Source organism: Rhinolophus sinicus, linkage group LG06, assembly GCF_036562045.2.
Source record: "Rhinolophus sinicus isolate RSC01 linkage group LG06, ASM3656204v1, whole genome shotgun sequence".
Classification (NCBI taxonomy): Eukaryota; Metazoa; Chordata; class Mammalia; order Chiroptera; family Rhinolophidae; genus Rhinolophus; species Rhinolophus sinicus.
This window is the reverse complement of record NC_133756.1, coordinates 1,854,059-1,871,095: the sequence shown is the minus strand read 5'-3', so window position 1 is coordinate 1,871,095 and position 17,037 is coordinate 1,854,059. Positions and strand designations below refer to the sequence as shown.

At 37.0% G+C, this 17,037-nt stretch overlaps 1 protein-coding gene and 1 pseudogene across 19 annotated transcripts in view; one reads left to right on the top strand and one right to left on the bottom strand.

Moving 5' to 3' along the window:
• KIF1B (kinesin family member 1B) overlaps positions 1-17,037 on the top strand; it is a 130,533-nt gene that overhangs the window by 35,250 nt on the left and 78,246 nt on the right. For 10 of the 19 annotated variants that reach the window (XM_019746688.2, XM_074334074.1, XM_019746685.2 and 7 more), the window contains exons 5-13: positions 970-1,035; positions 4,344-4,522; positions 5,108-5,219; positions 9,867-9,944; positions 10,667-10,732; positions 11,430-11,447; positions 15,147-15,222; positions 15,862-15,940; positions 16,713-16,855. In XM_019746688.2, coding sequence (XP_019602247.1) covers positions 970-1,035; positions 4,344-4,522; positions 5,108-5,219; positions 9,867-9,944; positions 10,667-10,732; positions 11,430-11,447; positions 15,147-15,222; positions 15,862-15,940; positions 16,713-16,855 — 817 coding nt within the window. The remainder of the gene's footprint in view (positions 1-969; positions 1,036-4,343; positions 4,523-5,107; positions 5,220-9,866; positions 9,945-10,666; positions 10,733-11,429; positions 11,448-15,146; positions 15,223-15,861; positions 15,941-16,712; positions 16,856-17,037) is intronic. The other 9 variants (XM_019746689.2, XM_019746686.2, XM_074334070.1 and 6 more) reach the window with 1 other exon arrangement.
• On the bottom strand, positions 7,195-7,705 carry LOC141572478 (SOSS complex subunit B2 pseudogene; annotated as a pseudogene).

Below are 17,037 nucleotides of genomic sequence, written 5' to 3'. Positions count from 1 at the left end.
ACGTTTAGTTTCTCCTTCCTTTTCCTTTAATTTATTTGTTACTGGAGTTCTTGTATAGTTACATATGTATCTCTTTTCTGGTAAGATTTTGGAATATTTTATTTTACTACAAAAGCATGGATTTTTTAATAGGCGATTATTATTTAGAAACTGCCATTTATAATAAATCTGAAAACTATTTAGACTTCTAGAGAATCACGAACAGCTTTTTCATTTTCCAAATGTACATTGATTGCCTTGATACTACTAAATGTATAGCAAATGAAAATTCAGTAGATTTTTATTAATTCTTATTCAAATATCACATATTTTAAATAAATGCAAGGAATAGGGAGAGTGAAATTTTATAATTTTCCTGATCTAGAAAAATTAACATTTTCTGTGAGAAATGTCACCGTGTAGTGGGGTAGCCTCTCTTAAAGGGGTTGGAGTCTTAAGACAGAGGTAAAGGGGCAAGTTTTATACAGTCAGTGATTCTTGAAAATACCTTTGTTTGCCCCCTCCGAATAGTATGTATTCTCTTTATTTATGTGTGTATGAATTTATAATGTATATAGTAACTGACAATATGTAATAAAATTTATGTCATGATTAGTAATACGTGTGCAAAATGTAGTTCAATAGTAGTTTGACTGCTACAGTAATAATACAGACAGCGGAGTCAGTCACTCTAGTATATTGTGAAGAGGTGAATTCACATCAATGTGTCAGTGACGTAACACTGTAAGACGTAATTCCTCCCCTGGATGTGGCTTGCTTTCTAAGCGAACGTGATTGAGATGCTATTATTGAGGGAGAGTATAGATAAGAAGAATGTACTTAAGACTATCCTTTTATTTCATTCAAAGCATTCACTTTTGTTGTTGATGCCATTAATATTTTGAGAAATGAAGAGAAAGGGGATCTTGCTAATTTGTTTAGCGACAAATTTAGTGCTTCTCTGATTTACCTCTCGTTCTGCTTCTGTAGTTATGTGAAGAACTATTTGAAAAAATCAATGACAACTGCAATGAAGAAATGTCTTATTCTGTAGAGGTGAGTATAACTGTGGTTTGAAACCAGAGGCCTCCATATTCCGTTGCCTCAAATGTTACTTTTAAATGGCTCCAAATTATTGAACCATCCCCCAATTTTGTACTTACACATGCTAGTTCTAAGTTTTGGTTTCAGTGAATGATGTTACAGTTAAGTCCTTATTCATAAGTCTGGATTTATTTTCACTTATTTCCTTTGTATGTATTTGGTTGTCAAGCAATACATTTGAATTGCCAGATGGTCTTTTAGAAAGAAAGGCTGTGCCAGTTTTCAACCCTATCAGGAGGGTGTAAGCACCCATTTTGCCCTTGCCAACATTTAGTATTTTTCTTTGATCTTTGCCAATTTGATAAGGGAAAATTTCCCACTCTTATTTAAATTCACATTTCTTTGATTATTAGCGTGGTTGAACAATATTGTAAATAATGCATATGTCTGTTTACATGTTAGAATTCCAATGTTTTTCTTACTCGTTTGTGTGAACTCTTTCTCCTTAATGTTATTTATTAGTAATGATGTTTGACAGGCATAAGTTTTGCAAATACATATAATCAAATCTCTTCCCCCTCCCGCCCTTTATAATTGACTGTAGTCCTAGAAATTTATTCTCCAGCCATTGTATACCCTAGCTCTTTCAAGAAGAGGTTTATAGAATTACTTTATAAACATTTCCACTTGTTTCCCATGTGCTTTATGAAGCTATTATTTTATACCTTCCCATTTTTGGTATTTAATTTCATAGTAATGAATATGATTAAAGTGTTCTGACCCACACATATATGGGCAACTAATTTTTGATAAAGGAGCCAAAAACATACAGTGGAGAAAGGAAAGTCTCTTCAATAAATGGTGTTGGGAAAACTGGAAAGCCACATCCAAAAGAATGAAGCTGGACCTGCTGTCTGAGACCATATATACTGTTCTGTTACTAACATGAGGCTGTTGTTCTGAGAAATTAAGCTGCTTTTTAAGTGAACTAGTTTTTTTGCTTTTTTAAAAAAATGTATATGTTATGATTTATCTATAGGACTTACACAATTCCTCACTGATCCACTTAGATGCTTTGGGTTTTTTTCTTTACCTATAAAGTGTTGCATAAATTTACAAATTTTAAAGGATTTGCTTTGCGACCGTCAAACACCAAAAGGGGAATGTGCTGCTGTAAAAATCTTTTTGGTTAAAATGAATTCTCTAAATCGCTTGTCTCATCTAGTCACTGTTGTTTTGAATTATGTGACAGTGTTTTGAGCTTGTAGGCAATAAGAGAAGAAGCCATTTTCTTTCATATTAGTCAGTTCACAGGCTTATTTGGAGTGCGGTGTAGATCCCTAGTTGATACTGTGGTTCCTTAAATTTATGGGAGCTCTACCTCCTTTCTTGTTCTCCCCCTTACCCAGCTCCAGACACAGTGCCTTTGATGTTTCTGGAACATACCAAGAAATGTTCCTACTTTGGGGCCTTACATTTTATTTTTCCTTCTGCCTAAACTTTCTTCCCCTAGATATTTTTTTGACTAAGTTTTTCACCTCCTTCGAGTCTCTTGTTGACATCTTACCCTCTCAATGAGGCTTACCTTGACCACCTTGTATAATGCTGCAACTTGACCTCCACCCCTGCACTTCTGATCTCTGTTCTTTGTTTTTTTTTCTCATAGTACTTACCACATTCTAGCCTGCTTTTATAATTTTGCTTATTTTTTATGTTTGTTGTTTGTTTTCAGTCTCCCTTACTAGAAGCATAAGCTCACTAGGGCAGCGTCCTTTGCTTTATTTACTGATATATGAAAGTGCCTAGAAAGTGTCTGAAAATGCCTGCTGCTTAATGAATTGAATTTGCCAAAGGCGTCTGTTATGGTTGGTTCAAAAGTGGAAGACGCAGTGATGGCTTTAGATAGATTTGCACGTCAGGGAATAAGTGATGGAGCCCATCGACCTTCACCAGGTTATGTTTGGTCCTCAGAGTCTCATTCTTGTGTGAAAAGGGACAAGTTTCCCAAGAGACAAAATGTCTTCCTGGGAGTCAGGAGTGTATATAAAAGTTTAAGTACATGAGAATGATTAAAGTACCATCTCACTTTCTAGGATGACCTGCTTTTAGAAAAATTATTTGTCGTCTTGTTGTTTTACTCCCATAATGGATCAATTACTTTATCTTTCAACATTCTCAATTTTTTGAAAACTGATTTTGAAGTACAGTATAAAAATAGATCTGAAACTGAGTAAAAGAAAAAGGCAATAGAAATGGAGGTAAGGTTCCATTGGAGATACTCTGAAAATATGTCTGTAGAAATTTAAAGGCGAAAAATGCAGAAGTTATATCATCTGCTTGAGTAGCTTGGTGATAGAAAAGTGTCTGATTCCCAGGGAGGCGTCATAATTAGGCTTGTTGTGATGAATTTATTACCCAGTTCAGAGCCTTGTTTGCTTAGAAATCTGATCTTGTAGATATATTAGGAACAGAACCATCGTCCTTCAAAGTCAGACTTTTGAGTGAAGCTCATTTGATTGATGTTATGAAACCAGCATGTTGGTTTGTTACTTTGCTGTGAGGAATAACTGTTACCCAGACCAGATACTCATGTTAGCAAGGCTGGTATATTATCTCCCTGTGGGCAGACCTGTTAGAATGCTGTTGGTTTTTTGGTGAGCGTAGAATTGGAGGGAGAGGAGTTGATCAGACAAGTGTTTAATTGCCGCAGGTGAGGAAGTGGGAGCCTAACACATTCATCTCCATGGTAGGCACGGTCCTGCTGATGGGACGAGGTATATTGTCCGGGGCTTCCTCTCCCCTCCCTGACACTTGGATAGGTCCTGCCACACAGTCGGGTTCTGTGCTGACCAACCATTACCCTTTCTGGTAGAGAGATTGTTTTGTCCACAACCAATCACACTGTATGGTCAGTCTTAAAGTATTAGAGTCTCCAGCTTCCCTGCTCCGGAATATTGATATTGTTCCTTGGTTTTAACATGAATGGAAATCTCGTTTCCAAGCTTTTGGAGGAAGCTCACAGTAATCCCAATTACTGACAACAGCGTACATTTTTAAAAAATTGATAACTGATAAGTTGCTACATTTAAAAATCACATTTTTTCTGCCTGAGGCAAGTAGTAGCCATATGTGCCGAGATGGTCCTGAGGAAGTGAGATGCTGGTTTTCACCTTCTCAGTGGCACCCGGACATGCTGTTAATAGAGTCAAAGGAACTAGAACTGTGACATTTCACTCAGTAGAGGCCACTGACCTCTAATTGTACAGCTTTTGATAGGATTTCTTTTTCTAAGTCCTAATTCACTACTGATTTGTTTCTAGGTGAGCTACATGGAAATTTACTGTGAAAGAGTACGAGATTTGCTGAATCCAAAAAATAAGGGTAATTTGCGTGTGCGTGAACACCCACTTCTTGGCCCGTACGTGGAGGACCTGTCAAAGTTGGCGGTCACGTCCTACACAGACATTGCCGACCTCATGGATGCTGGGAACAAAGCCAGGTATGGTAGGAAACAGACTAATGCCTGCGGTCTCTGGCACACTTTGAGGCCCTTTGCTTCCAGTGACGGGCTCGAGACCACATTTATAGCTATGAAAGGGGCTGTCATGGTGGAGTCCTCTGAGCCTTGCTTTGGCTGTGCTGGAGAAGTGAGCGGTTCAGCAAATTCGGTATCTTTCTTCTCATCAAAACAGTGCACTGCTGAGACACATTAGAGATTTGGTTGTGTTTTACTATTAGGTTTTGGTCAAGTCATGGCGAAATGTTGCTTATCACGTGCCTATGGTAGTAATTGATTCTGGAATAAATGAGCACCTAATAGAGAGTAAAAATTAAATGCCTTGGTGGTTTCTAAAGGAACAGTTGGAATATGAAAAACGATTCTGATGTGGTACCTTTGAAGTTGGAGGGTAACTTGATAGACTCACGAATAAAATGTATTGTGAGTAATTTGTGTGACAGTCTTACAATCTGTAAATTAAAGCTATTACTTGTGATTGTTATGCCTATAATGTGGAGCCTTCTGTCCCTTTTAACTTCCATCTAAGAATTCCGTTGTCACGTGGTCACCTTTATGTTTATTTAGGACAGTGGCAGCTACCAACATGAATGAAACAAGTAGCCGTTCCCACGCTGTGTTTACAATTGTTTTCACCCAGAAGAAACATGATGCTGAGACCAACCTTTCCACTGAGAAGGTAGGAGAACTTCAGTCTCTGGGCTTGAGTTGTGGAGAGTGGGGGTTTTCAGAAGTTTCCTCTTGCTGCCCTCTACATTTTGTGGAAGGGAGAAAAGTTGCCCTTTTACGTAGCAGAGGGTATTTTATACTTTCTGCTTATCATTTTTATTCCACCCTAAACCAGTAGGTTCTTAAGTGAAATTGCAAGATAAAAAATAGGGTTAAGAAAAAAACAACCCAAGACTTTGGTTCTCGAACACTTCTTTATGCAAGAGAGTTAAGCAGTTTTGTGGGGAGAAAATCCTTCCTTTTCTTCCTCTTGACTGGAACCTCTTAATTACCTACTAGCTTCTTTGGTGCATTTTATTTTTTTGAGCTCTGTTAGTGTTCCTGTGGGATTAAATGTTTAAGCAAATGATGAAGCAGACAAGCTGTGTTTTGTTCCTGGAAAATAAAGAACTGCACAGCAGTTCTGATGTTCTTCGAGTACCTTTGCTTGTTAATTTCTCATTTTCCTTAATGGTTAAATGCAGTGGACTTTGAGGTAAACGGCTTGCTTCAGATCCTACCTCTGCCACTTGCAGCAGTGTTACCTTGGGCAAGTTACTTACCCTCTTTGTGCCTTAGTTTCACCAGCCTCATAGGATTAAGTACTAATATAGGTAAAGTGCATATAATTGTGCTCGGCACAGAGTAACCACTTAATAAATGTTAATGTTATTGTTATTTTTGTTAATAATAAATTTATATTGACTTCTACTCTGCCTACATTCCTAAGTAGTATACAGCTGGATTTTAATTTTTTACCTTTTTAAAACATTAATGCATGTTTTTTATTCCAAAGATAGTATTGAAAAGAGTTGAATTCTAACAAAGGAAAATTTTATCAGTTATCCACCCTACAATAAAAAGTGGAACTGGGGACCATTTATAACAATAAACAAACTCGGCCTTTACATTTCTGAATAAAACTGTGTTCACATTTTTGAGAGAGCCCCTGTCTTTAGCTGATAAGGCTTTATGAATTGTGTTCAGAAACTTTGAAAACACACACATACAATCCGCCCCCTACTACCATCCCCTTCAAATAAAATCTAGTGCCTATGCCTAGGGTTTTTACTCCCAGGCTGAGTTTTTGCAAATACCTAGGACCCTATAACTTAAGACTGCATATTTCTCCATGAATTCAATTTGAATTGCCTTCACTATAATGTTTATCTCTCATAATTTAAAAAAATAATTAGATCAATGTTTATTATGACTTTATAACCCCCTCAAATTATGCCTTTATACTTGACATTATAGTTTCAAAAAATAAATGCTCAAAGTTGATATAACAAATATTAATAGCACTACCCTAAAATGAAATAAATGTAGCTTTCTTCTAAAAATCACTTGTTACACTAAAGATCACATACTATTCCATAGTTCTGGTAAAGAATGTTTTTTTTTGTACTCAAACAAGAGTTTAGGATGATTCTGTCCTTGGAAAATCATGACGACAGTCACTTAGTGAAGAAGTCAATCATTCGTGGAGTCACAAATACTCACAAGTCCCTGTTAGCATTGACCAAGTTCTTGTTCCTTCGGTGGTTATTGCTTTAGCTGCAATATCTGAATTTAACACAGAACATCTCCCATGAAGCCTTATTTTAAATATTACAAAATGTATGCAGAAGATAGACTCATAGAGGCTGTAATGCTGATATCTTAACTCACCCACAAAACAGTGCAGGTGTTTTAGGGGATATCCAAAGACTTTTTTTGCTCTAAAAATAAGTGGCCCTACTTTTCAGCATGTTCCCATTCTTCAGTGGGAGACTTGAGCAGCTTAACAGTTTTGCTATAAAAACAAGCCATTCTTATAAACAAACCATAAACATCAGAGGAAACCGATAAAGAACACAGTTTGCACACTTAACAATAAATAAAAGTGCAATAAGTATTCACATAGGGCATGTAGTTTAAAAACCACATGTGTGGTTTGGCATAGGTCATCTTTTAAAGGCTCTGCGAGGGTCCCTGCTGTCACTTACTGTGCTCATGACTGATGATTAGCTGTTCCTGTAGCTGTGGGTTTATAGGTCCCGGCCATTGCTTCTACCAGCATAAGAAAATTGGTCTCCCTTTGATTCTGGGCCAGTTGGAACCCCGTTTCCCACTGGTCCATATGTACCTGTACCTATATTACTATTCATGGAATTCTTCCTCTGTTCACTATGTGCCCCTTTGTTTTGTTGTCCTCTATAATCTGGATTGGATTCACTGAAATTCGGCCCTTCTGAATAAACCATACAAAATGCCCCAATTTGTTGAAGTTTTCTACCCCTTCAGTATAAAGTGTCAGGCATCCTTTCATGGATGCATACCCCCTGGTCAACCAGGTAATATCCCCTGCTGTGTAAGACCTCCAATTTCATCCCACATGGAAATAGTGGTGCTGCCCATTTTATCTGCTACTTTGTATGATCTCACTTCATACTTGTCTTTGGTTTTGGGCACGTGTCACATGGGCACTCACCCAATCTGTCCTGAGCTCCAGGAAGGGACAGGCTGTCACAGTAACCAGGGAGCGGAGACTGAGCAACCGAGCACCAAGCGTCGCAAACAGCAACGCGCATACAGCTGGATTTGAAATCTGAAGTTAGATTTATTGTACTGGCAGTTATAAAAGAGCCTTTGCTTTATAAGCTGAGTACTTTATGATACCGGTATCACTGAAAGCTAGAGTTACCTTTTGCTTGGTGACTTGTTTTTAGCTGAAAATTATTTTTAAAAATATATTCTTCATACAGGTGATCAAATAACTTGAAACTACATAGCCAGAGGTTACAGTATTAATGCTATGTAGTAGTCAGTATTCGTGCAAATGACACCAAGAAACATCCTATGTGAAAGCATTTTTTTCTTTTTCCATGATGTCAAATCTACAAAAATAGTAATGTTAATTCCATAACCATGGCTTCCTTGATAATCCATTTTGGATACTTTTGTCTAAACTTTCCTGAAGCTTTATTTTTTTATCTGCTTTATTGAGGTACTAAAGTATAATAAATCACACATATTTAAAGTGTAAAACTGGATCACATGTGTATATACCCGTGAAACCAGTGCCACAATCCAGATAATATGCATTTCCAGGACCCCACAAAGTTGCCTCATGCTCCTCTGTAATCTGAGTGTATCCCTCCTTCCACCTCTGTCCTCAGGTAGTCCCTGATCTGCTTTCGGTCCCTATGGCTGTTACATTTTCCAGTTTTATATTTTTCAATCATATGGTATACTAGTTTTTGCCTGGCTTCTTTCACTTAGCATAATGATTTTGAGATTCACCTATATTGTGTGCATTAATAGTTAGTTCATTTTCATTGCTGGTTAGTATTCCATTGTATAGATATATCACAGTTTGTTCATTGATTCATTTGTTGATGGGCATTTAAATTGTATCCTTTTTTGATCATTACAAATGAAAATGCTGGGAACATTTGTGTGCAAGTCTTTATGTGGACATTTGGTTTTATTTCTCTTGGTTAATACCTAGGGGTCGGGTGGTGGAATCTTATGGTAGGTATATGAGTATGTTGAGCTTCTTAACTGTTTTCCAAAGTGAATCATTATGTCATTTTACATTTCCACAATCAGTGTTTGAGAGTTCTAGTTCCTGGAAGCTTCATTTTTAATATACCATTTAATGTTGAGTTTTACATATATGTTATTTTTCAAATTTTATTGAGGTATATTTGACATACGTTATATTAGTTTCAGGTGTAGAACATAATGAATCGATACTTGTATATATTGTGAAATATATTGTGAAGTCTAGTGAACATCCTTCTATATAAACAGTTACAGATTTTTTTTATAACTGGAAATTTGTACCTTTTGACTTCCTTCACCCGTCTCACCTATGCCCCTCCCCCCACCAAAACAAAAACGCCCTGCCTCTGGCAATCACCCATCTGTTCTCTGTATCTATGAGCTTTTTTGTTTGTTTGTTTGTTTGTTTGTTTTTTAAATATTCCACATAGAGGTGAGGTCATATAGTATTTGTCTTTCTCTGTCTGGCTTATTTAATTTAGCATAATGCCTTGAGGATCCGTCCATATTATTGTACATGGCAAGATTTCATTTCTTGTTTTATGGCTGGATAATATTCCATTGTACATATACACCACATTTACTATATCTGTTCTTCAATCAGTGGACACTTAGGTTGATTTCATATCTTGACTATTATAAATAATGCTGCAGTGAATATTGCAGTACATATATCTTGTTGAGTTAACATTTTCGTTTTAATTGGCTAAATATCCAGAACTGGAATTGCTGGATCATAGGATAGTTCTGTTTTTAATTTTTTGAGAAACCTCCATACTGTTTTCCATAGTGGCTACAGAGTTTTATATATTTTTATGACATACCATTGTAAAATATATTTATCCTAAAATAACTTTTGTCTCAAGATAATTGCTGTGAACTTTTGTGTGTGCTCTTTAAATTGACAAAAAGTAAATATTGTCTTTGTCTTTTTATGTCATATATAAGAACCCTAATCAATATTTTTAGTCTTCTCCATGTCTTAATCTTTTAATTTCCTGCCTCTAAATGTTTTCTGCTTCTATGTTGCTTATTTTTGAATTGTCCCAATGTTATGGTTCTTTTCCAGGTCAGTAAAATCAGTTTGGTGGATCTAGCAGGGAGTGAACGAGCTGATTCAACTGGTGCCAAAGGGACGCGATTAAAGGTATTTATTTTACCAAACAAATGGCTTAGTCATTAATTGTTCTGTATTATACATCAGCCAACATGGCCGGTAAGCCAAATCGGGCCCACTGCCTGTTTTTGTTAATAAAACTTTTTGGGACATAGCCACATCTATTTATTATTGTCTGTGGCTGCTTTCGTGCTACAGTGATAGGGTTAAGAAGTTGTGATAGAGGCCGTATGGCCCACAAAACCTTTACTGAAAAATTCTGCCGATATCTGGTCTATAACGTCGATGGAAGGATAAGTTTTATAACATAATAATTACGGAGGACTTCATGGTCCAGGTGACAGTTGAATTGTGTTTTGAGGAACAGGCAGAACTTGGCTAGGTGAAAGTGAGGGACGGTCATGGGAGGAGGACACATGAGATCCAGACGTGAGAACCAGCATGTGCTCCTCTAGAGAGATCTTACCAAGAGCAGAAGTTTCGTGTTAGTGACTGTGGGAGGAACGCAGATCTGTAAGTTTCCGGAGCACAGGCATCTCGAAGATACTGGAGGACTGTGCGTTAAGCAAGAGGTCCGGCGTGTTATGGGGGAGAGGGGGCAGACGGAGGATGAAAGGAGGTTTTTAGAATACGTGGTCATAAATAAACAAATAATGCTAGCATACGGCTAATTGTATTTTATCTGTTATATGCGATGTGGCAATAGGAGAAATTCTTCATCATAATTCTTTTGTGTTTGGAATTGATTTCAGGAAGGAGCAAATATTAATAAGTCTCTTACAACTCTGGGCAAAGTCATTTCAGCCTTGGCAGAGGTGGTAAGTGTTATACTTCGTTATAAGGGAAAATGAGTCTGTTCAGCAAAGGTACTTGACTATATTTTATGATTCTTTATGAAGGTTGTCCTTTTGGGCCCTTTTATGTAATTTTGCCTTTCTTGTTTTAAAACTTTTCAGTACAATACTAGGTATAACACACTTTGTACTAAAAGTAAAAGAAATTAGGGAGAATGAAAGTAAGCATAGAACTCTAAAGGCCAGAGTAAAAACTATGTCTTTACAAAGACCTTAGTTTTGACTATTTTTCTGAGCCTTATTTCGTATTTCATGAAAACCATGAGTCTTTTTCCTACACAACCTTTTCTGAGTAGGATGCATGCAGTACTTTTTGGAGTATTTTGAGCAGTTTGCTTTGGTAAGTGCTGTTTATTTGGGGACCAATAGTGTATTTTTAAAAATAATTTTACTCTTTCCTACTCCTTAACAGAAGAACACTGAAGCTGAAAACAGTACTTATAAGGGGCTTCATTCTTTATGTTAGAAGCTAAGGGAGTGTCAGTCATGTGTGCTCTCATTTAGTTTAGTACCTCATTTGAATCCTTATAAAGAATTAGATGCTTTCTTGCTTGTCTCTGAGAAATCATATTTAATTTATGACTTAAAATTTAAACAACATATTTTCTGTTTGGAAGCTTATCCTGTGTTCTCATTCTTTTTTAAATGCTTTCATCTGTAGGATAACTGCACCAGCAAGGTATGGTGGGGTTTGGTGAAAATGAACTAGCTGTAGAATCAATTGTGATGGTTTTAGATCCTCAGCAGAATTGATGGAGGCATAAAGAAGAATGGAACCTCCAAAAAAGTTTTTGTTATACATACTCTGGCTTTGGAATTTAGAACTTCTGTTTCGGGTGACCATGAATCATGTGGCTTCACAGCACAACTAATTTAGGGAACATGACAATGTGCTTTGGAGAAGGAATTTGGAATTAAGGAAAAATAAGTTTGAGGCAGCTTCCACACTGTTTCCTTGGGACGTTCCACCTAGTGATCTGTAGCACTGTTTCTTGAAGGAGTCTCCTACAAACCTCTCAAAAGGGCGACAAGAAATTTCTTTTTTTTTTTAAGATTTTATTGGGGAAGGGGAACAGGACTTTATTGGGGAACAGTGTGTACTTCCAGGCCTTTTTTCTAAGTCAAGTTGTTGTCCTTTCAATCTTAGTTGTGGAGGGTGCCGTTCAGCTTCAAGTTGTTGTCCTTTCAGTCTTAGTTGTGGAGGGTGCAGCTCAGCTCCAGGTCCAGTTGCAGTTTTCTAGTTGCAGGGGGCGCAGCCCACCATCCCTTGCAGGATTCAAACCAGCAACCTTGTGGTTGAGAGGACACGCTCCAACGAACTGAGCCAATCGGGGGGTCAGCTCAGCTCAAGGTGCCGTGTTCAATCTTAGTTGCAGGGGGTGGAGCCCACCATCCCTTGCGGGACTCGGGGTTGAACCGGCAACCTTGTGGTTGAGAGCCCAGTGGCCCATGTGGGAATCGAACTGGCAGCCTTCGGAGTTAGGAGCATGGAGCTCTAACCGTCTGAGTCACCGGGCCGGTCCGATAAGAAATTTCTTAAGGGTACCTCCAAAACATAGCTGGCTTCTTGAAATTATTAGTATATTTTTCTTAAACTTCTTTGTATTATCTTTACTTATTGCCTACCATTTAAATAAATGGATTATTTAAATTTTGATTAAAATTTTTTTTTTCTTCTCTTAAAGTGAAAGCTGCAGAATCACGTTAAACTTCTGTCTCTAGAAAACATTATTTGCATCCTTTTAATCCAATACAATAGATCTTTCTCTTCTTTATATATCTATACAAGTACTCTAAAATTTATTAGTACTATTTTGCATAAATAATAGTGCACCTAGCAGTGTTTTGAATCACACGAGGAACATTGGGGATAGAGGCAGTATCTTCATTGAAATATTTTATACTCATATTTTCAAATAGAAAGACTTGTTTATTCTCTATTTCTACACAAATAACTTAATAAAAAGTAATCCCCCTTTTCTGTTTTTCTCTGCTTACTTGAAAAAGCTGCCTAATTCAAAACTCTTACCTGCTATTTGATATTACACATTTTTTTGTGGATATTTTTCAAATATGTAATCTGGTTCCCAGAACTATGAAGACTGTTAAAACTTAGTGATCATTCCTGCCTGTCCTGTCTATTGGCTCATCAATTAATACCCATATGAACCCTAAGTGCAGTTCACGGTGTTTATCTGTACATTTCCCACATGGCGATATGCCACAGTGACTCGCAATCAGTTTTTGTAAAACTCAGTTTAGTACTTGGCATCTATGTCATAACTGTAACAGATCAGAAATGAATTTTAGTTTTTATGTAACAAATGTAATTTTCGGTGAATTGAGATACGTTGTTATTTCCATTGGGGAGAGAAACAGGATTATTATCATTCACACTTAATAGTGTTTCTCTTTAGAAAGGTAACTAATCTAAGTAAAACTTTTTATGTAACTACTAAAACATTTTTTAAAATTATAGATGTGAGGTAGATAAGATTAATTGGTATAAGACAGCAAGTAGAAAAGAAATGGCTAAAATTCCAGAGTGTTTTCAAATGGACAAGATCGAAGTTCTATTTATGCATATTCATTTAGCTGCTCCCTATTTAGTCTGGTGAACAGAAATGAAAATAGCACATTTTTGGCAAACTGACACTGCTTATTTTTATAGTATTGTTTGCAGTCATTGTAACTGGCATGCTTTAACTCTTGCAGCATTTTCAGTACTAACAAATAGCAAAGTGGAGTGTTTAAGTGCAGTGCAGTGGGGAACTAGGAAAGGATAAACTGAGGTTTCAGGCCTCAAGAATTTTATAGTGGAGTAAAGGTCCCCTGGCTGTTCAGTCTCCCTCGAGGTCTGTATGATTTAGAAATAGGACCTGCTGTTGGACATGACTTTCTCAATTGTTGGATTGTGTGTCTCTGGGTGGAGTGGGATGAGACGGGATATTTTTAATAAGAGGTGGAATGAAAGTGCTGCTTGCCTACTTCCTTTCCTCCTCACCAAACGAGAGGCCAACTACTTAGGACTCCTTTTCTGAATATCTGTGCTTTCCCAAGTAGGTCGTCCTTATTTTAATTGAACCTCAGATAATACCAAGGGTGGATTATAGAACTGCCAATTGCTGGGGAGATGTATGTGTATCAGTGAGCCCTGGCTTTCCCCTTAGTGGCATCTTAACCTATCACGACACAGTAGTCAGCTAGCACATACTGATGTAATTATTATCTGCAAAGCGTCTGCATTAAATTTTATTTTCAAAGAACGTAACTTCCTTCATTTCAGCACTGGCTTTGCATTGGTGCTTTTTGCTTTATTCTGTGATAATGAGAAGGGTCACAGAGAGCAGTTCAAGTAAATTCTTGAGTGAGGGAGGGAGGGAGACAGGGAGGTAGATAGATAGATAGATAGATAGATAGATAGATAGATAGATAGATAGATAGATATTGCATTTTGCAGTCTTTTCAGATCTCCAGCTTAGCAAATTATATCATTTTCTTAGACCTTTCACCCTAACTCTTAATTGTTGGATTTATTTTGGGCATAATTTCCATTCAAAGAAACCAACTGTGTATTGCTTTACAAGAGTTACTAGATATGTAACAACCCATTTGATGATTTGGAGGTTGGCCAAGAAAATTAATGAAATGACTTGTTCCTATACATCCAGCCTGAAAATGTACAGTATTCATATTTGTTTATCTGTAAAAGTGAAAGGGATTGTTTGAGGATTGGGTATTAGATGATATTAAGGAATTTTGTTAATTTTGTTAAGTGTAATAATGGTCATGCAGCTATGTTATTGTTTTTTTTAAAAGTCCTTCTCTGTTAAAGCTACGTACCTGAAGTATTTATACATAAAATGTTGGATTTGCTTTAAAACACTACCAGCTATAAAAGACATGATATGGACAGGATATTAAATGGTAGTTTGTTGATGTTAAATTTCCTAAAAATTTGGTCTTTGAACTGTGACTGTGTAAGAGAATGTCCTCATCTGCTGAAGTGTTTATGAATTAAAAGGGCATGGTGTCTGCAATTTACTCCAAGGTGGTTTAAGAATAGAAAGTGTAGAAAAGTGTTTGAGGGATAATTGAAACATGATTGGCAAAACATTGATAATGATTGGAGCTGCATGATGGGTATGTGAGCTCATTTTACTGTTCTGAACTGTTGTGTATGTGATAAATTTTTCAAAAGAAAAAGGAAAATTTACTTTATTTCATGAGCTTTGGGTTGTGAAGAATCGAAGCTGTGAGTGTTAAATTTCAACAGTGATGGGTAATTTAATTTACTTGGGAATTTCAGACTGGTTTGCCTTCCATGTGAATTTTTCCTCCTTAACCATGCTGAGACCCATTTCTTTCTGTTTAATAGAGTAAGAAGAAGAAGAAAACTGATTTTATTCCCTACAGGGATTCTGTACTTACTTGGCTCCTTAGAGAAAATCTAGGTATGTTGACCTGGTGTGTAATATCTTTATGATCTAAGCTGGTTGAATTTGCTCACCTTTATTTAAATCAGGGTTTTCTCCCATGTGTCGCTAACTTCAGCACGTGACCTGCGGAGTTGTCTTCCTGACAACTCGCCTGCTTGAAACTATTGCTCCTCCTTCCTCTGAAAACTCCATGCCCCCCCAGGTGCACATAATCAGACATTACCAACACTTACTCAATTTTGCTGATGTTTTTGGACCTTCAGGTTACTGCCTTTCATTCCCTATTTCTTTAGCCCTTTTCCCTCCTTCTTAATGAGGAGGAGGGAGTGATCAGCTGTGTCAAATACTGCTGCTGAAAAGAAGAGGCTGAGAATGGCCCGTTGGGCTGTCCCTGCCCCCAGCGCCTTTCCCATCGCCGGGAGTGGCTTTGGTGAAACGGCTGAGGTCTTGATTGGAGTGGGAAGAAGGAAACTGGATACAGTACATCCACACACCAAGATTTGAATATAACTGTGCCTGGCATGGGGCATTGGAAAAATTTGCTGACTTTGATTAAATCTTAGGATCTGAGGTTGTGCTATCTGATTTGACACGTTCAGTAAAATTCTTTCTAAAATGAGTATGATTTGAGGTAATCATGATTCATGTTTTTAGGTGGCAATTCTCGGACTGCAATGGTTGCTGCTCTGAGCCCAGCAGATATCAACTATGATGAAACTTTGAGCACTCTGAGGTATTCCAGCTTTATCCCAATAGCTACATACAAAAAGAACAGAGTACCACGATAAGTTTTGTTGGGCCCTGGATTTTCTGACGCTTTGTTGGTAGTCATTTATGTCTGTACTGATCCAGCCCTCACACAAGTGGGAAAACATTGGGGGAAGGATTCTTATTATAATAGAATTTACCTGTTTATGGTTTTCAGTTTCATTGGGAAAGGCAGCAACTTTATCATAGGAAAGATATTAAAATTGTTCAAGTGAGATTTTTGGATAACTTAGATAATAGTGAAAGTTTCTTATAATACTCATTTCTATAAAAAGAAGTGTCCCTTGTGGTGTTTGTCATTACAGAAATGCTCAAGTTGTAAAACGTGATACAAGTATGAGTACATGTAGCATTAAAAAAAATTAGTGACAGAATGTTTACTAATAGACTATTTCTATATATGAATAGGTTTTATTTTAATTCAGAACTTTCTACTCTTCTCCCATGAAAGACATTTTTGATATAATGAAAGGAACACTATATAGTGAGACAAATCAGTTTTCAGTCCTTTGGTATTTATTTCCTTTGTGATCTTGGGTAAATCACTTAAATTCATCTGAGCCTTTTTCTTCATTTTTATAAGGTACTATAGAGTGTTATACAAATGTATTATTGTTAAGCCTCATAAAATGTGTAAATACTCAAGCTGTTTGATTTAGAAATAATGGTATGTTACTTATGAGAAGTAGAGAGAGCATCTGAGGAATGGCAAAAATGAATTTTCTTTTTGGATCTAGATATGCAGATCGTGCAAAACAAATTAAATGCAACGCCGTTATCAATGAGGATCCCAATGCCAAGCTTGTCCGGGAGTTAAAGGAGGAGGTGACACGGCTGAAGGACCTTCTTCGCGCTCAGGGACTGGGGGACATCATAGATAGTAAGTGAATCAGGGATCAGCACAGAAGTTCCTCCTTTCTTCTGCAGGCTTCTTAGATGTCAGCTTAGATTTAATTTAAGGACATTGATGAAGCTAGATGGTAGAGAAAGCTTTTTGGGTTTTTTCTTAACTTCTTAAAAAAACTCAATGAAAATGATCCCAGAATTTTTTTATATAGTATG